The following is a 20694-nucleotide window of genomic DNA, read 5'->3' as shown; positions in this document are numbered from 1 at the left end:
GAGATAACGAGACATGCTGTGGGTAAGTTGTACGTTTTGAGCAGTCAGAGCATTATCAGTTAAAAGTGTTCAAAACGCGTAAATAACTGCATTATCGTGGATATATCCAGCAATGAATTTGTTAGGCAACTGTTGATATGTGTTTGGCATTGAATGTGTTATTTTAAAATTAAATTTTATTATTATGACTTTGTATTACAACAAGGCCCAGTCGTAATTCATTTGTGCATTGCCTGTGTTTTAACTGATTTATTCTCCATGCAGTTTTCCCTTATTTCCACATTTAGTATCTCCACTGTGCAGTTTCACTGAGCAGCAAGACCACCCACACTGTAAAAAAATCCACGTAAAATTTAAGGTAAAAAAACGGCAGCTGTGGTTGCCAGAACTTTACCGTAAAAAATACGGTAACAACGTAAAAAATATTCCGTTACATTTACGGTAAAAAAAACATATTTCATTAACTGATATAATGTTAATTTATCAACCTATTGAAGTACTAATATCTGTTTTGTACCTTTGTAATACACTGACAACCACCAATCACAGTGGTGATGAGAGTCACATGATGAATCAAAGTTCATCACAAGCAGCTTTTCCACAAGCTGAGAAGGACAATACTAATATAGAAGGTGCACACAGTGTCATTCACAGAAACACTAAACACCATCACCATGGTAACACACATGAAATTTTAAAAATGCAATAAACATTAATTTAACAACATTAGATGTAACATAAAACCCTAATGTACATAGTTTATAAAAAACTAAGAAGAAACAGAGTTATTTCAACAGAAATACATCAAATGTGAAGTGTCACACAGGGAATTGTGGGAATGTCAATTTACGGTTTTTCACTGTAAATTATACAATAACTTGTTATTTTTCACTTCCAAAAACTGTAAATTTAACAGTATTTTACTGTAAAATTACATTAAATGTACCGTTAGATCTAGTACAGTTATTCACCGTATTTAGTACAGAAACTTTCTGTAAACCAATTAACTGTTTTTCACCGTAGCATTTTTACGTTTTTTTGCCATTAAAATCACGGTCATTTTTTACAGTGCAGGCGAGACCGTCACACGTGCATGTTAACCAATGAGTGCATTCACACCGGGAGCAGGAGCAGTGGATATGGAACTTAATAGCTAACCAGTCTAGAGATAATAAAATTGAATCAGAATCAAAATCAGAAAGAGCTTTATTACCAAGTGTGCTTTCACACACAAGGAATTTACCTTGGTATTGAAGTTTCCAGTACACACATATAAATATAACAAGACACATAAAACATCTAAGAATAAAAATAGGTTTAGTCAGAATAAACATTTACAGATTATGAACATTATGACATCATGAATTCTTTGAAGTATCGAGCCATTTTGGTAAAGATGGTGATGCCTTCGGTGCAGAGACTGAAGCTTGACGATCAATGGACTTTCCTGCAGGACAGCCGTCCCAAAGTCTACTAAAGCTTGGTTCAGGGATCAGTCGGGAATGTTCTTGAGTGGCCTGTACAGTCTTCAGTTTGAAATCTCATTGAAAATATTTGGTGGCATTTGTAGAAAGCAAATATAAAATAAAAAAATAAAATTTTGTTCTCAGCAGCAAAATGTCTTGCAGGTTAAGGGGGTTGAATAATTAGGGCCCGAGCACCAATGGTGTGGTGTGAGGACCCCATTGTGATTGCTCAGTCAATTCTTCTTCTTCTCCGAAATGAATCGCATTTTTGAGGGCCTAAACATGTTCAAAAAACTGATGAAACTTTGCACACGCATCAGAAGTGGTGAAAATGTACGTCTGATATGGGTTTCAGAATCAGGTGTGGCAAAATGGCTCGATAGCGCCACCTACAAAATTTCAATTAAGCGCCCTTCGCGCTACGTTTCACGTACAGGTATGAAATTCGGTAGACACATGTAACAGCTCAATAGCTACAAAAAAGTCTCTAGGTGCAAAATCTGAAAACCCAACAGGAAATGAGATATTTTGACTTTTTTCTGCAATATTTTTGCAGTTTTTGCCATTTCCAGACGTTTTATTTTAACGAGCAAATAAAGTTATTGTCTCTGAAAAGAAAGAATTGATCCTGAACTGCTTTAACGAGTCGTTAAATACCACTAGTCATTAAAGGGGCTATATGTAAGATTTTCACTTTAATAAAGCATAAAAATACCCCAATATGTTTGCAGATATTTAGGAAACATGCTAAGTTCACCTACTTGTTTCTCAGAAAAACAATGCTACAGCCAGACATTCTACTTTGAAGTGCGTTCAGTGTCAGACTGTCTGTCTTTCTTTTGGTCTGTGCGAAACCGCATGCTGCCAGTTTATCTAATAGTATTTCGACATCACAGGTTGACAGTTGGCGGAAAACACCGGGTATTGCAGCCATTGAAACCAGCAAACAAACTGTGTCAGAGAATCGCAGATTCTACCTGACCTAAAAAGCCTCTGCATTCATCTAAAAATCTCTATGAACGACAGCATATTAAAACACAGATGAATCAACTCATCAGCTTACAGCAGCATTTCTCAAAGTTTTGGATCTGATCAAAACTTACTCATAATTCCCCCAAATTTTTTCCCATGCCCACAAGCTAAATAAACGAACTATAAAACCGTTGTATGTTTACAACAATCAGGTTAAACCAGTTTTGAAACCCCATCAATCCATGACATTTTTAAAGTTTGTGTTACTTCCTCATAAGAAACGAAGGTAAACTCATGTGAATGTACTATCATTTTCAACATTTTTTTTTTTTTTTTTCCAGAAAATTTCTTAATGATTAAATGTTTGAATAAACATAAAAAAATTCAAAAACTGAGACATAAACTGAACAAATTTCACTGACAGTATGTCTCAGAGTTTGTGAGATGTTACTCCACTCCTCCACCAAGACACTTGCAAGGTTACATCTATCTCTTGGTTCAGGTTTCATTGGTGGCATTTTTCATGGAAAACTGCGGTCACAAACCAGTTTAAAGAGTTTCTTACAGTATGCAGTACCAATGAGGGTGGTTATGACTTTTAAGAGTACAATTCATTATAACACCAGATGAAGCCCGTATTTATAATGCATCATAAGGGTATTCTTAATGCATTATAGTACACACATAATCCCTTATAATATTTTGGTAACACTTTATTTTAGGGTCTTTTAACTAGTTGCTTATTAGTATGCATTAGTATTACTAGAATATTGGCTATTTATTAGTACTTATTAAGCACATATTAATGCCTTATTCTGCATGACCTTATTCTACATTCTTAATCCTACCCAATGCCTAAACTTAACATCTACCTTACTAACTATTAATAAGCAGTAAATTAGGGGTTAATTGAGGGAAAAGTCAGAGTTAATCGTTTATATGTGTTCCCTATACTAAAGTGTTACCAATATTTTTTATCATCTCATGAAATGACAAAAACAAAGTCTTCTTTTAAACAACTAAAGTGCTTTATAATGCGTTCATAATATTTATAAGTGGTATTTGTCTGCTTTAAGTAAAGTAACAAAAATTAAGTCATCTTTTAAACAGCCATAAGATATCATGAAGTGGTTATAATACATTTGCTTTGAACATTTTTTATTTGCTTTGAGCATTTTTATTGCAATACTTAGAAAATAAAATGCATTCAATATGTAAAATCAACTTAATATTGTATTGTTTTAAATGTAAAAGAGTTTCCAGTGAGCTTCAAAAATAAAAATTCTGGGTAACACTTTATTTTAAGGGTCCAGAATAACGCATTAGTTAAGTATTAATTAACGATTAAGCATTAGTTAAACAGGAACACAGTAATTAATGATTAACTTTGTATTTTAAGGGTCCTGAATTATGCATTAATTAAGCATAAATAAACTAGCAATTAATGATTTACTTGTTCACAATTATGCATTAGTTAAGCACAAACACAATAGTAATTCATGATTAACTTAACATATAGTCGGGCATATTAGAAAGTGTGCAGTCCTAAGCGCAAGTCTCAGGTTTCTATGGGAACCGGAGCTTCTAACAGCAGCTGTAGTGACGCAATGACTTTATCAATCAACGATTGGCTCTTTTCCTTAGAAGGCGGGACCTAAATCGCCATATTGTGCGTTGCAGTTTCTCCCATAGGTTGTTTGCACATGATATCATTGCTGTGGAGCAAAATGCGGCTGGAGGGCAGGAAGTGATTTTTCTATATAGGAATCGCTATCAGAAACTCAACATTTTCTCAACCCTATTTACTTTGTTAGCGCATATTACTAGTCTTGTGGTGAACAATTAATCAGTGCAAGTTAATACACAGAAAAAAAATGTTTGTCGTGGTAATCTTTAATCAAAATCTAAAAAGTTACTTCCGTTCTGGAATGGTGTTCCTTCTCTGATGACGTCAGTTTGACGGCTTGGGTTGAAAACGCTTAATGCCACTTTTACAATATGAAAAACAAGTCTCTGATGTCCCCAGAGTGTGCATGTGAAGTTTTAGCTCAAAGTACTCCACAGATAATTTTTTTATAGCATGTTAAATTTGTCACTTTTTGAGGGTGAGCAAAAACACTCCATTTTTGTGTGTGTCCCTTTAAATGCAAATGAGCTGCTGCTCTCAAGAAGAGGGCGGAGTTTCATGAACTCAGCTCCGATTAGGACTCACTGAACATGTCAGAAACTGTTCAGTCTTTTATGTTCAAACCGGAGTCGGACAATGATGGAGAGACTCAAGAAGAAGTGACAACATGTAGAATGCAACAGGACGTTTCTGAATGGTTAGTTGATTAATTTATGTAGCTGATGTGGAGTTAACTATATTAAAGTCATTGATTAGCTGCATATTCTGTCATGATAATCTATAAATCACTCATGTGGGAATTGTTCTAAGATCCTACAGAGCCAGAGCATGAAGATAGAACATAGTTTAGTTTAATTACGTTTATAACTTATGTTGTCATCTTGCTTTTATGACATGCTATTGCATTTGTGTTACGGACTGTATTGCAATATCATGGCCTCACCACCTTTGTTGCGTGTTCTCGGGGGCAGGGTTTATGTAAATTTTAGGGTTAGTGATGTCAGTAACCCAGGAAGAAGTTCGTTGTAGTCCCTACCAGCCGTTTGTTGTAGTTCTTAGAGAATTCTTTAAAAGAAAATATCTCGCTTTGCATTGAACTTTGAGCGTCGTAAATTTGCAGATGTTGTTTATGCTCTAACAGCAACATTACACACTAACTAAAGTTAAAAAAGTGAAATCATAATCAACCACCCCTTTAATATTGGTAAATGAAAGCTGTGTGAATCTTAGGGCAGTGAGCAGTGAGATTTTACCATCATTATTACAGGTTACAGTTAGCAACTTTAAGTTCCTCCTGCTATCTCTGAGTCAAGATGGAGAGGAAAACATTTGCATTCTAAAAAAAAAAAAAAAAAGGAAAGCCCCAGCCCTTTCCTCAGTCTGGAGACTGATAGTGCAAGTATCATAGGTGAGATAAGGTATGTATGAAAATGCCTCGCCCCTTGCATTGCAACCAATCATAAAGTTAAGTTTAAAGATTTTTCCTTATTTGGACAAGGGAGGTATTCATTTGTCATGACAGTGACGAAAATGAATACATTACAAGAAAGACATAAAATGCTTGGAGTCTTCTGCTCTTGGCCTTTTCTTGTTCAGGTCATTTTGAAAGGAACAAGGTCCTTGTTTTGCTGAAAACCTGGTAATAAAACTTATTTTCTTCAAGACCTTTGCTATGGAGTGTTCAATTAAAATGCATTTCATTTTTGTGGTATTTCCATGACATAAACTGCTCTCTCTTCACAATCAGTCTAGTTACAACAATTCTTACAACAGTAACATTGTGAATTCTCTTACAGTTAAAGGTGAGAATCACTCTTTTTTTCACTTACTTACACACACTCTCTCTCTCCCACTCTGGACTTTATGTGAAATTCTTTGGTGGTCTCATCGTGTTTATAATTTCTGTTAAAAATCATTGTCCATTACTTCGCAGAACAGCCATGGTGATCTACACAGTAACGGTGTACACAGGAAACCGGTTCTTAGCAAGCACCATTAGCCATATCTACATCCAACTGCATGGTACTGAGGGTGAGAGTGAGGAGAAGAATCTAAATAGCTTTCAATGGTTTTGGCAAGGATCGGTAAGTGCACCCAATTAAACCAAGGAGTTTTGGTCCAAAAACCATCAGTCAGGGCCTGTTTACACCTGGACACTTCATGCGTTTTCACTGATCGGATAGCTATCCGATCGTGAAAAGACCAGGTCTAAATGCCCTCCGAAACGCATTCGAAACGGATTTAAATCCGATCGCTCAAACCACTTCAGGAGGTGGTCTGGGACGCATTCCAGTCAAAACTGAACAGGTCTAAATGCATCTGGTTGTTGAAACCACATTTGTAAATTTAACTCCTCCCAAAAATACTAAACAATAAACGTGTGAGCGCGTTATAGGCTAAATAACATGCTATAGCCAGATATGACAGCGCTACTGCATCACGCATCACCGCATATGAGCAGTGGTCTTTGATTTTGAAATTAGCCAATGATCAATAAAATGAAGCTCATATTTGTTGCTTTCGGTGACGTGAACTCTATAATCTGCATATAGCGTGGGAATTGAAGACCGGATTTATATCCGTTTTGCTGAGACACATTTATGTGGCCAAGTGTAAATGCAATCGTTTTTATAAATCAGATCGCTATTCGATCAGAGAAAACGCATGAAGTGACCAAGTGTAAACAGGCCGTCAGAAAGCTACATTTAATGAAAGATATTTGAAAGAGTGAGTATAAAATTTGTATGGAGTAATGATAAAAAAAAAACTAAAATGTCTGTGAAAAAAACTTGAATATTCTGTGACCACATCGCTTCACATTGCACAGCCTACCTCCACCTTCACACCACCATATGCAAATGTTAGTGAGGAGCTATGGATCATTCAAACATGCCTGGCCAGTAAAATAACCACAAAGCTTCACTTTGCACTCAGACTGAACCTGCTCCTAAGCCTGCATCACGAGGGCATCTTTCAGAGAGAGCGTCAAAAACTTAAAACCAAAATGGCTGAGGCAAGCTGTGAAAGGAAGAAACAGCCTATAGCCCAACCAATCCATTGACACTCTTTTGCCTTGGATGTTCATGATAACTGCTATCAATTTAATTTAGGCCTAATAGTCTTTTACTGGCCAGGCACTTTGTTCCTGTTCATGGTGTGATGACATACAGCCAAGCGATGTGGTCCCTTCACACTATTTTTCTCTCACAAATTGTGACTTTATAACCTCAGAGTAGTCCAGGTTTTTTCCTCACATATTTGGAAATTCTGAGTATTATCTCGGAATATTACCCCGTAATACACCATCGTATACGTATGTGATACGATGGGGTTGTAATATTCAGAGAAAACACTCGGAATTGAAACTCGAAAATTCTGAGGTTATAAAGTCACAAATTTGCGGGACAAAAACTCACAATTTTGTGAGAAGAAAAAAAAAAACTCAGAAAAATAGTGTGAAGGAACCACATCACTTCACTTTGCAAGGCTGTACCTCATCACACCTCTCCACCATAAACAGGTATCCCACATGCACGTTAGTGAGGAAGTGCAACTATGGAACATATGGCTGTCAAACGTGCTTGGCCAGTAAAAAAGTCTAGTTATTACATTAAATTCATAGCGGGTTATCATGAATATCCGAAGCAAAACAGTGTCAGTAGATTAATTGCATGGGCAGGCTATAGGCTGTTTCTTCCATTCACAGCTTGCCTCACAGCCATTGAGAAATTGGTTCACAGTTAACATTGACCCTGAGCGCTCTCTGGATGATGCCTTCGTGACATGGGCTATGGATCAGGTTCAGGTTGAATGCGATGCAAGTGAAGCGATGTGGTTATTTTATTGGCCAGGAACATTTCAGTGTTCCATACTAGTTGCACATCCTCACTAACAAGTGCGTGTGGGATCCCTGTTAAAGGGTTAGTTCACTCAAAAATGAAAATAATGTCATTAATTACTCACCCTCATATCGTTCTACACCCGTAAGACCTTCGTTCATCTTCAGAACACAAATTAAGATATTTTTAATGAAATCCGACGGCTCAGTGAGGCCTCTATTCAGAGCAAAGTCACCATCTCCTCTCAAGATCCATAAAGGTAAGGTTCAAGGTAAGGTAAGGTAAGGTTCAGTGGTTCAACCTTAATATTATAAAGTGAGGAGAATACTTTTTGTGCATCAAAAAAAAAAAAAAAAAAATTAAAAATCTTTGTTTAAAAAAAGATTTTTAACAATATCTAGTGATGGCTGATTTCAAAACACTGCTTCACTGCATGCTTCACTGCTTCAGTGGTTCAGACCAAACTGCCAAACTGCTGAAATCATGTGACTTTGGTGATCCCAATCACTGATTCAAAACAAAAGATTGGTGAAGCTTCATGAAGCAGTGTTTTGAAAAGTCGTTATTTTGGTTTTTTGGTACACAACAAGTATTCTCGTCGCTTTATAATATTAAGGTAGATCCACTGAACTCACATGAACTGTTTTAAATATGTTTTTAGGAACTTTTATGGATCTTGAGAGGAGACGGTGACTTTGCTCTCAATAGAGGCCTCACTGAGCATCGGATTTCATCAAAAATATCTTAATTTGTGTTCTGAAGATGAACGAAGGTCTTACGGGTGTAGAACGACATGAGGATGAGTAATTAATGACATTATTTTCATTTTTGAGTGAACTAATCCTTTCAATGGTGGCGTCTGTTGAGTGATGAGATAGGCTATATCCTTGCAGTATAAAGCGATGTGGTTCCTTGAAACAGTTTTTTTTCTCGCAAATTTGTGACTTTATAATGACAGAATATTCAAGTTTTTTCTTGCAAATTTTTGTTTTTTTCCAAGCAAATTTGTGATTTTATAATCTCAGAATATCTGTGTTTTTTCAAGGAAATTCTGAGTTTCTTCTCCATATTATTATTATTTTTTACCTACAATGGCCCTAATACACCATTGTACACATGTCTGTACAGGAGCGAGCATTTAAGATACAATGTAAGGCACCCCTGGGAGAGCTCATAGATGTCAAGCTCTCCTCCAAGCCGTTTATGGGTCTTCTTCACAACCAGTGGTTCTGCGATAAGATCTTGGTCAACACGCCAGAAGGTGACAAGATTTTGTTTCCGTGCTACTGTTGGCTTGACTGTAACGAGAAGCTCGTTTTAAGACCTGCTAAAGGTAGGCACTCCTGTTTCAGGTCATGGCCAAAATTCACATTTACTGGTGTACTTGAAAGTTCAGTGGTGATGTCTTGCAAATTTACTGCATGTGCACACACACACACACACGTCATCGTCCTATGATTAAGTAATGATATATACAAAATATAGTCTACGTTTTTCTTTTTCTTTCAAAAATGTTTTCGGTTGCGGAAATAAACATATTTAGATTGTGAATTAATGTTGGCATTTGCATTTCAGCTTCACTTGCGTTCCAGGACACCAACCTAATAGCCCAAAGACAAAGGGCGAGACAGCGAGAAGAGCAACAAAAGTTATATAGGTTTGTGGGCAGCACGCCAATCCAAGGCAGGGGTTACAGTGAAGTGTCTGTGTTATGTTAAAATAAATTAAGTGAAATTAAATTCCTTCCAGTGAAATACGGATGAATATTCTACTCCCAGGTGGCGCGTGTATGCTGAGGGCATGCCCCAAGTTATCGATTGCGACACTGCCCTCGCTCTGCCAGCTGAAGTCCGATTCTCTTTTACAAAACAAAATGAGTTTCTCTTCAATTCTGGAAAGCAGTAAGTGACAAAATCATTTTTTTTAACCCTCCTGTAGTGTTGTGTCTCTTACTTACACACTGTACAGTGTTTGCTGGACCCAAGATTGGGTTTTTAGAACAACACAAACATAAGAATTTAGGGAAACAACTGAACAGGTGTCGACATTATTTTAATTTTAATTACAAGCAATAAGGACAGTAGGCCTATTCATGGTTAATCTTTGCCATGTAGGCTACCTCTTCCAGATCGCAATTATCGTTAATGAGGGAGAAGACCGACTGTCGTGCTTAAAATATATCACTGTTCCAACTGAGTGTTGGTGTAGTTTCACACACTGCACAGCATCTGTTTTTCATCAGATTAACTATTTTTTAACACGTTTGCCTTCTCTCACCTACGATTTATACATTTCTTTTGCATCCGGGTTCCACAAACCCAAGCACCATGGGAGAGATAAGTTATATTGGTGACGTAGAGCAAAGACACAAGATGCATCACTCGTATTGTTTTGAATGGGAGAAAGTGCAATGCGCATTATGGCGGAATAAGTCCCGCCTTCTAAATAAGAGCCAATCGCTGATTGGTAAAGTCATCACATCACTGCAGCGGCCGTTAAAAGCTCCGGTTCCTGTAGAAACAGTCAGATGCGCCTCCGAAATGAGACACAAGAGACATGCATTTAGGACTGCGCGTGCGCATTAGCTTGATCCAGCCTGAAAAATACAGTTTTTTTGTCATGATTCGAACGTTTAGAAACAAAATTTATGAGACAGTTGTTGTCAGATTTCATTGGTGATTTCAAATATGAAATTTAATCGAAAGCTTGGCAAACAGCTTTGGAGAATTTGATGTTTCCCCATTTAAAGAGAGAGGAGCTGCACTTGCATGCCTGAGAGGCGTTTCAAAGATGGCCGCCGAGTGAAATGACTTGTCTTAAAGGGACTTTGCGTAGAGGAAATGTCAGTCTATTACTTTGGAGGATCCCTTATTCAGAAATGAACTGCAATAATTTTTCAAGGATTCGCCATGTATACTCAGCTAAAAGTAGGCTTCCCAATGTCCCTCCAGAGATGCATTTAGGGGCTGTTTACACAACACCGTTTTCAACTAAAAACGGAAAACGTTTTATGAGTTTTGGCCGTTGATTTACACGACAACGCGTTTTGGTGGCCTGAAAACATAACTTTTGAAAAAGGGTTTCAAAGTGCAAGTTTTTGAAAACAGTCTCTGTGTAAACAATAAAAAAGGCGAATCTGTGAAAACGATGACGTCATGCACATGCACGTTACATGTTCAGTCTGTTTCATCGCCATCTAATGGCCTGCCAGCAGAATACAGCATTTTTAGTCGTTTTCATGGATTCGTATGAATGGGGATCGTTTTGACAATGGTGTTGCCTGTCGTGTAAACACACCCTAGAGAGTTCATTAGTAGTGGGCCACATTTCACTAATATTGTTTGGACAATGGACTGAATCAATGTATTCTGATTTGTCATATCGAAGACAGTAATAATACAATATGGATGGATCATAGGTGGTATATCAAGGTTAGTTCCACTTTTAAAGGGTTAGTTCACCCAAAAATGAAAATTATGTCATTTATTACTCACCCTCATGTCGTCCCACTTCCGTAAGACCTTCGTTCATCTTCAGAACACAAATTAAGATATTTTTGATAAAATCCGATGGTTCAGTGAGTTCTCTACTGCCAGCAAGATAATTAACACTTTCAGATGACAAGAAAGATACTAAAAACATATTTAAAACAGTTCAAACAGTGGTTTAACCTTAATATTATAAAGTGACGGGAATACTTTTTGTGCTGCAAAAAAACAAAATAACGACTTTTCAACAAAATCTCCGAATCACTGTAAAGCTTCGAAGCGGTGTTTTGAAATCAGCCATCACTAGATATTGTTGAAAAGTCGTTATTTTTATTTTTGGGTGAACTAACCCTTTAATGTTTGCACTGTGTACCTGTGTATTCTGTGTGTGTAGGTTAATTGCTCTGAAGATAAATGGATTAGCTGACAGCAGACGTTCATGGGAAAGCATCAGCCAACTGAAAGCAATCCATTGTGAACACGGAGGGAAAACCATTGGTACTCATCTTAAACGAATGAACTGTTCAAAATGACTGTATTGCAAATAAAGTACTGTCTGTACCGTAGCATATGTTCTGACATAGCATGCTTTGCAGAATACATTCAGGAGCACTGGGATGAAGACGAGTTCTTTGGCTACCAGTTTCTGAATGGCCTCAATCCCATGATGATCCAGCGCTGCTCAAAGCTGCCCGAGAATTTCCTAGTAACAGAAGACATGGTCAAAGACTCTCTAAGAGAAAGCAGCTTGGAGCAGGAGTTGAAGGTACGCTACTTGCTACTGGCAATGGTTTGGAATGACTGGGTCTGGTTTGCTTTGGTGTTGTCTGATTTCCTGTGTTTCTTCATTATTTTCTGTGATCTATCCCCACACCTAGAAAGGGAACATCTTCCTGTCTGACTATAAGATGTTGGACGGGCTGGTGGGAAATGAAGTCAATGGCCGGCAGCAGTATCTCACGGCTCCCCTGGTCCTGCTGTACTGCAACCCCCATGGCATGATGCTGCCCATCGCCATTCAGGTGAGTATCTTGCATCTGAAGTGCAGCAGTCTATTTGGGTGGTGGTGGTGGTGGGGGGTGGTGACATTATGAATTATGCCTTTGTCATTTTCTTCATAACCCAGATTCCCTCAGAAACCGATTGCACAATTTTCACGCATGTTCAAATTTAATCTGCACAGTTAAGGCAAAAGCCCAGCAAAGAGAATCCCATCTTTCTCCCAACGGATTCAAAGACCGACTGGAAACTGGCCAAGATTTTCGTACGAAATGCAGAGTTTGCCGTTCACGAGGTCAACTTTCACCTGCTGAGAACTCACCTGCTGGCAGAGGTGTTTACCGTGGCGACTTTGCGCAGTCTTCCCTCCCCACACCCTCTCTTCAAGGTATTGAATCTGTCACGCTTGAGTTTGACATGTGTGTATGGTGAGGGCTCTTAGCAAACCAGACATGCCCACATCCACAGACAGAGAGAGAAAATGATAGTGAGTTAAATAATGTATGTTACTTCTATTCTATTTGACGGTAGGAGAGTTTTTCAGTTGTAGTCTGTGGTCGCAGTTGTCTATTTCACCTCAGAGTTGCTTTGTGAAAAAGCCTCCCCTTCAGTATTAGCCTTTTGGAGAGCAAGGACTGGACTTTGGACACAGACTACACAGAATGTTAGGTACATGAGGGGTCACTAATGTCTTACTCAAACTTCTCAAAAAATGGAATCATTCTGTAATTCATTTAAAAAATAACTTGAAGGAATGGAATGTAGGGAGTCACCTACAAAAGAAGGCTTGCAGGTACAGGTACACACACATACACATGCAATAACTCACACACAAGAAATTAAAATTCATCATTCATTCATATATTTTATCTTCAAAGAATGTGAAGGAGGTGAATGCAAATCTCTTACTTACTTTTCCTTCTGTAGCTCCTCTTTCCCCATATCCGATTCACGCTCCAGATCAACATCATGGCCCGGAATCAGCTGATATCCAAGGATGGGGATATTAACACGGTATGCATAGGGCATGGTTAAAGAGGCACTATAGGTTCAATCTTCAATAATAATCCAATACACTTTTTTGTTGAATTCAGCAAATTGCTCCTCAAAATCCTATGTACCTGCAAACATATCTTGTAAGATTGGTATAAAAAAAAAATCAGCATAATGGCTCTCTAATGTCTTCTTTAATGACTTCTTGAACAATCTACTCTTTTCCTAAATTTATTCCTATTCCTATTTTTTTTTATTTAACTTTTGGGGAAAATATTATGGGATTTGTGGTACCAGAATTTTTTTATAGCCTTTAATCTAACTTTATGTCATGTGTCTTCTCTCTATTAATGATACTACTCTTAGTATGCAGGAGTAGGTGGAGAGTCATTGGTCAAGTTGCTGAAGCGTGCTACTGCCTCCCTGACCTACAGCACCCTCTGTCTTCCCGATAACATCTCTGAGAGAGGCCTGGAGAATGTACCCAACTACTACTACAGAGATGATGGGATGGAACTGTGGAATATCATCAAGAAGTAAGACTACCAGTGGAGTTTAGTCTAGTGTTTATTGATAGACATTATGCTTTCTACTCTCTCTTTCTCTTTCTCTCTCTCTGTGTGTGTGTTACATAATACACCCAGTTTTTAGGGCTGAACTAATACTTCCTGGTGCACTTTCTTATATATATTTCAACAAATACAGTGTCAATTGTACAGGTTCATGATTTGAATAGTCAGTAAGCACATGCTGTACATGTACAGTGTTGTAAGTCACTTTGAATTAATTCCTGCTTAAGAAATAAATGCAAAGCAAATCTACAAAAAAAAAAAAAAAGCTGTAAATATGTAAACCTGTAAAACATCTGACTGTGAGGTTGCTTACAGGTTTGTTGCGGCTTTCTTGTCACACTACTATCAATGTGATGAACACGTGCAAAAGGACACAGAGCTGCAGCAGTGGATCAGTGAGATATTCAACAATGGCTTCTTGGGAAGAGATTGCTCAGGTCTGTTATCAGTCCATTATCAGTTGAAGATGAAGCAATTTCTGTTGGAATAAAAATGCGTCTAGACCAGTGGTTCCCAACCTTTTTTACGCCAAGGCCCCCCTCCTCTCCGAATCAATGCTGCACGTGTGTGTGTGTGTGTGTGTGTGTGTGTGTGTGTGTATAATCATTAGTGTTGGGTCCGAGTCCACCTTTGTCGAGTCTGAGTCAAGTCCAAGTCCTTAACCAATCAAGTCCGAGTCCAAGTCCGAGTCCAAAAGGGGCCGAGTCGGACTTGAGTCCGAGTCCTTAACATTCGAGTCCGGCCGAGTCCAGAAAGATTTAAATTATTTGAAATTGCAACTGGCCTTTTGCAAAGACCCTCCCCTAAACTGTCAACGCACCAACAGACAAGACAGAGCATGTTACTTTTGATATGAAATAAAGTCTTAGCCTTCAAATTTTGTCATTTTTAAGAAATTCAAACAATAAATACCGTTTTGTGGCACTTTAATGTGTAGCACCTCAGTTCAAGCAGCACGTAAACTGATCATCTCTTCTAGTTACAGCATGAATTTAACATGAATGAACTACAAAACATCATCAAAACATCAGAACTACAAAAAGTACACAAAACTACAAAAACTCAACACTGAGCTCTTAAATTAATATTTTAACCAAAATGATTGCAATGTACAGTTGCAGTCATAAGTTTACCTACTGTACACCTTTGCAGAATGTCCTCAAGAAGGCAAAACAATGTCTTAAAGGGTTAGTTAACCCAGAAATGAATTTCTGTCATTAATTACTCACCCTCGTGTCATTTCAAACCCATAAGACCTTCATTCATCTTCAGAACACAAAAGAAGATATTTTTAATGAAATCCAAGATCCAATGCAACTACCACTTTCAAGCCCCAGAAAGGTAGTAAAGACATCATTAAAGTACTCAATGTGACTCCAGTGGTTTAACCTCAATTCTATGAAGCGACATGAGTGCTTTGTTTGCGCAAAAAAACAATTTACCACTTTATTTACAAAATAATATTATCCAAAACGTGTTCACGCAACAATGTCAGCTCTTGTGTGAACGCAACACACATGTCATGATGCTCTTGTGAATGCACATTGCAGATCAATATTTTTGTAAATAAAGTGGTAAATTACGTGTTTGTTTTTTTTTGTTTTTTTTTTGCACAAACAAAGCATTCGTGTCACTTCATAAAATAATAACAGAGGTTAAACCTCTGTAGTCACATGGATTACTTTAAAGATGTCTACCTTTCTGGACCTTGAAAGTAGTGGTTGCATTGGATCTCTATAGAGGGACCGAAACCTTTCGGATTTCATTAAAAATAACTTCATTTGTGTTCAGAAGATGAACGAAGGTCTTATGGGTTTGGAATGACATGAAGGTGAGTAATTAACAACAGAATTTTCATGTTTGGGTGAACTAACCCTTTCAAAGCCAGGGGTAAATGTTTGAACAAGATAATGGTGATGTGTACATTTTTCTTTCTTTCTTTTTTTTTTTTTTTTTTTTTTTTACATGTTAATATCTTATTTAGCCTCTGAAGGGCAGTACTAAACGAATGAATGAATTTTTAAACAAAATAAGAACAATTTACACCGATCATTCCGTTCAAAGGTTTACACCCCCCGGCTCTTAATGTAAGTTTCCTTCTGGAGCATCAGTGAATGTTTGCAGCTTTTGTAATAGTTGTGTTTGAGTCCCTCAGTTGTCCTCAGTGTGAAAAGATGGATCTCAAAATCATACAATCACTGCTAGAAAGGGGTCAAATATGCAGAAGATGCTGGAAAACCAAAGAATGTGCAGGAGCTGAAGGATTTTTCTGAAGAACAGAGCTCAGTTTAACTGTTTAGGGCAAACAAGGGACTCATGAACAACCATCACAAAACAAAACAAAAAACAGCCGTGGACCATCCAGGTAGTGACACAATATTATAAAACAAGTGTATGTTATTTGTCTTGTATTTTGTATTTTTGTGGACTAGGCTATATGTAATAAACATCTGTTATGTGAAATAGCTTATCAAAAAAAAAAAAAAAAAAAGTGCTAAAGAAGCAGGCTATATGTAAAATAGGGCAGAACGATGACAAATAAATAAATAAATAATAATAATTGTTGATTATTTTCCATGATAATGTCAATGCAATTAATAATGTTGGTTAATAGGATTTACATTAATGCATGTCATGATTTATGTAGATTACACATCCAAACTGTTGCCTTCATGTTTCTTGTTAACAGGCTTGAGACGCCAAAATGTTACTATGGTTACTATGTCAATCGTCGCAATTTCATGACTCGCACAGAACAAAAAATTAGCGGATTTACTCCCACATTTAAATGCAGTTATCACTGCTAAAACTTTGCAGTGTGAACGTAACCACTGGTCCTCTAGCAACAAAACTATTATTCTGATTGTCAGTAGCGTTCACTTTAAGCCGTCGCTTACCAAGTTCTGCACTCTCACGAAAACACTTGTCATCTCTTATTTACATCGCGTCTAGAGTAGACGTTGCTGGTTATGAGGGGGTTTGCGAAAGTATAAAGCTTGTGCTGATTCTGAACACATACATTTTGAGCAAATTCTCCGCATGGCTACTCCAGAACGCCTCTGATGGGCCTTTGCGTTTACGCGCTCAACGTAAATGTCTGCGATTGGCTACAATGCTCAACACTGCAACAATTCAATGTAAGTAGTTTCGTTTCGTTTTTGAATAATGCTATCCTTCAGTGTCCGGACTCGACTGTACTCGGGAAGTCCAAAATGTCCAAGTCCGTGTCAAGTCCGAGTACAAATTCTCCTGAGTGCGTGACAAGTACGAGTTCATTGAAAATTGGACTCGAGTCCGAGTTCGAGTACCCCAACTCTAATAAACATCCTAAACTGAGTTCCTTACAGAAACAGCCTTTCATTCTTCATTCCAGGAATACCATCATCTTTTCAGACCGTGACAGAGCTTGTCAAGTTTGTCACCATGGCGATCTTCACTGCATCAGCCCAACATGCAGCTTTAAACAATGGACAGGTCAGTTAGTACAAGTCAATTCACTTCCAGTCACACAAAGCCATTAAAGCTGCAGTCCGAGGTCCTAATCTCATACACTTTTTTCCTAAATCCAGCGAATTTACCACACATTCCTCTAGCTGTTCGTTCAGTGACTGTGCTTAAAAAAATCCTCTGTTGTCCTGGAGCTGTGAATGGGAAACAAACATAGTGGTTTGGACCAAGACATAAACAATCCCAGCCAATCAAGCTTTGGCATGAAGGGGAGGGGTTTTATTTGATTGGCTACTGAGCTCAAATATCTACAACCTTTCGCGGAACCAAATTGCAGACTCTGCTTTTAAGGGTTAGTTCACCCAAACAAATAAATTCTGTCATTAATTACTCACCCTCATGTCGTTCCACACCTGTAAGACAAAAACACTGCTTCATGAAGCTTCGCGAATTTTCTGTTTCGAATCAGTGGATCGGAGCGTGTATCAAACTGCCAAAGTCACGTGATTTCAGTAAACAAGGCTTGTTACGTCATAAGTGTTTCGAAATTTCAATGGTTCACCACTGGGGGGCATGACTTTGATAGTTTGATACACGCTCCGAACCACTGATTCGAAACAAAAGATTTGTAAAGCTTCAAAGCTTCATGAAGCAGTGTTTTGAAATCGCCAATCACTAGATATTGTTGAATAAAGTCATTATTTTGTTTTCTTGTCACTTCATAACATTAAGGTTGAACCACTGTAGTCACATGAACTGTTTTAAATATGTCTTTAGTACCTTTCTGGGAATCTGAAAGTGTTAATTACCTTGCTGGCAATGCAGGCCTCACTGAGCCATCGGATTGTATCAAAAATATCTTAATTTGTGTTCTGAAGATGAACGAAGGGACATGAGGGTGAGTAATAAATGACAGAATTTTCATTTTTGGGTGAACTAACCCTTTAACCCCCTAAAGCAAGTAGCCCATGCCATGATGACAAGAAAAAACTGTCCATATCCACTTTCCATGGCCTAAGTGATGTTAATTATGTGCTCTTTATTATTCTTTTTGAATATTTGGCTTATATGTCACATTTTTCACCAATTCTTTTCCCCCAGTTTGACTTTGGCGGCTGGATGCCTAACTACCCCCCTGCCCTCAGAAAGCCCCCTCCCAAGGAGAAAGGCCATACCACTGAGCAAATGATCCTGGAGACCCTACCTGATGTGAGCACGACGGTGCATGGGATGGCTGTCCTGAAACTGCTGAGCAGGGATTGTGCAGACCGTGTGAGTTTTTTCATCGTCGCACATGTTAAAGACTGCAATTCAATTTTGCTATGAAAAAGTGAAAATTCTGAATGGCTGTCTTGTATATGCCATCATATTACTCTGGGTGACAGTGGCTTACCTACACTGCTTTCATTCCTCTGGTTTGCCTCACCTGACTGTTACATTACAAAGGGCATTTAGCAAACTGTAAGCATTGTGTTGCAGTGGGCTCTTACAGAATATTAGTGTGCTGTCATACGTAGTGTGTTAAACATTGTTATTAACATGTTTATTATCAACATGTTATTTATGATTACAATCTTGATACCCTGTCCGTAGTACCCTCTGGGACATTTCCCAGAAACACTGTTTGATGAAGACGTCCCCTGCAAGCTCATGGAAGATTTTCAAAAGGATCTGAAGAAGTTGTCAGAACTCATCGAGGAGCGGAACAAGAAGTTGGAGCTTCCCTACACTTATCTGAATCCCAAAAATGTGGACAACAGTGTAGCCATTTGAAAGGATACAGTGGTCCTTCTTAATACATTTGTCTTTCTATTAATTGCTTTGTCAATTAAAATAGAGTCCAAAGCAAAAATAACTCAGCTAAGTGAGTCATGGCTATTGCCTTTCAGGGAAAATAAGATAAATAATGTGAAAGGCACTGCTTAATATGCGTGATGAATTGTTTTTTAAATGTGTGGGTTCTGTGATATATGTTTTTACAACTGTGGTGCCATCTAGTGTCATAAATCAGTACAATCCTGCAGTATTAAACTGCATAAAAAATACATAATTCTTTTTCAAAATCAAACACAACTATTCATGGTTAAACTCTGTCACATATTACACATTAGTGTGATAAAACTAAAACAGTCCCATCTTTGTTGCTTTGTGTTACAGTGCAAAATACAGTATGATGCAATTCACTTTTGTTGTTTGTTTATTCCAAAAACAATGGCTTACTCATTCTAGAAACCAGCAAATAAGAGGGGGGCCCACTCCTGATAGGGTAAAATTCCAGGCGCACCTGTACATTTACATGCATTTTGATTTAAATATAATATTTCTCAACATTGCGTCAATATATTTAGCTCAACATACTTTTTTTTTTTTTTCAGGTGTGGATGTGTATAAAAGTGCAACTGTGTTTTTATTATGGATTAAAATCGAAATAGGAAGTCAGTGTCAGCATCTATGGGCTTAAAGTACAAAGTACACATCTGCGGACACGGTATTACGTGCGTATGGACGTGCGTATTGGTGTCTTCAAAGTAACGTTACACTCGTTTTGCAGTATACGTCTACATCTCTCAGTGCGCAAGCTCAACCACTCCATCACAATATTTGAAATAATAGCTCTACGTCATGTGAATCTACAGCAAAGACTGTTATTTTTTATAGGTCTATAGTTTTCTATGCTACTTCATAACCATTTACTCTTCTATCTAACTAGTGATACCAAACTAGTGAAGAAAAACAAACAAACAAACAAAAAAAAATGTCAGAATAAAAAACATAGATAAACTGTAAAAATACAGTAATTTCTTATCCTATAATAACTGTTTATTACAGTAATTCTTCACAAAATCTCCTCATAATCATATAAAATCTTTTACTTTTAGCATACATTAATTGTTAGAATAGTAATATGACTCTAAAACACTGTTAAAAAAAAAAAAAAAAAAGGCAGCTTTGGTTGCCAGAAATTCACAGTACAAACTTAACTTAAAGGGTTAGTTTATATATATAAAGAATATAAAGAATTTCTGTTTAAGCACTACAACAAACGGCTAAAACAAGCTTCTTACCGGTTAGTTAACTTACATCACTAACCCTAAAATTTACATAAACCCTGCTCCTGAGAACACTCAACAAAGGGGGTGAGGCCATGTACACATGCAATACAGTACACACAAATGCAATAGCATGTCATAAAAGCAAGATGACAACATAAGTTATAACCATAATTAAACTAAACTATACCTGTTCTATCTGCATGCAGCATATATTCTCTGGCTCTGTAGGATCTTACAA

The 20694-nt window shown here is 37.6% G+C and overlaps 1 protein-coding gene across 2 annotated transcripts; it reads left to right on the top strand.

Moving 5' to 3' along the window:
* Positions 1 to 5625: 5625 nt before the first annotated feature.
* On the top strand, positions 5626 to 19586 carry LOC127494873 (hydroperoxide isomerase ALOXE3-like). Of its 2 annotated transcripts, XM_051861067.1 has the most exons (16): positions 5626 to 5704; positions 5813 to 5867; positions 5999 to 6149; positions 9033 to 9237; positions 9480 to 9561; positions 9683 to 9805; positions 11787 to 11890; positions 11989 to 12158; positions 12271 to 12414; positions 12576 to 12779; positions 13319 to 13405; positions 13751 to 13920; positions 14272 to 14393; positions 17330 to 17430; positions 18505 to 18675; positions 18997 to 19586. In XM_051861067.1, exons 3-16 carry the CDS (start codon positions 6006 to 6008, stop codon positions 19174 to 19176), a joined length of 2007 nt encoding a protein of 668 aa, XP_051717027.1. In that variant the 5' UTR covers positions 5626 to 5704; positions 5813 to 5867; positions 5999 to 6005; the 3' UTR covers positions 19177 to 19586. The 2 variants fall into 2 exon arrangements, with proteins under 2 accessions (XP_051717027.1, XP_051717028.1); XM_051861068.1 differs by lacking the exon at positions 5626 to 5704 and having other exon boundaries at positions 5724 to 5867.
* Positions 19587 to 20694: the final 1108 nt, after the last annotated feature.

This window comes from Ctenopharyngodon idella, chromosome 14 (assembly GCF_019924925.1).
Source record: "Ctenopharyngodon idella isolate HZGC_01 chromosome 14, HZGC01, whole genome shotgun sequence".
Taxonomy (NCBI): domain Eukaryota; kingdom Metazoa; phylum Chordata; class Actinopteri; order Cypriniformes; family Xenocyprididae; genus Ctenopharyngodon; species Ctenopharyngodon idella.
This window is presented reverse-complemented; position numbering and strand designations above follow the sequence as displayed.

Bases quoted from the DNA above. Each gene is read 5' to 3' on its own strand.
- LOC127494873 (XM_051861067.1), top strand. From the start codon at position 6,006: ATGGTGATCTACACAGTAACGGTGTACACAGGAAACCGGTTCTTAGCA. The intron at 9,562-9,682 runs GTTTGTGGGCAG...TTCTACTCCCAG, and splicing joins GAGCAACAAAAGTTATATAG to GTGGCGCGTGTATGCTGAGG. The intron at 13,406-13,750 runs GTATGCATAGGG...TACTACTCTTAG, and splicing joins AGGATGGGGATATTAACACG to TATGCAGGAGTAGGTGGAGA.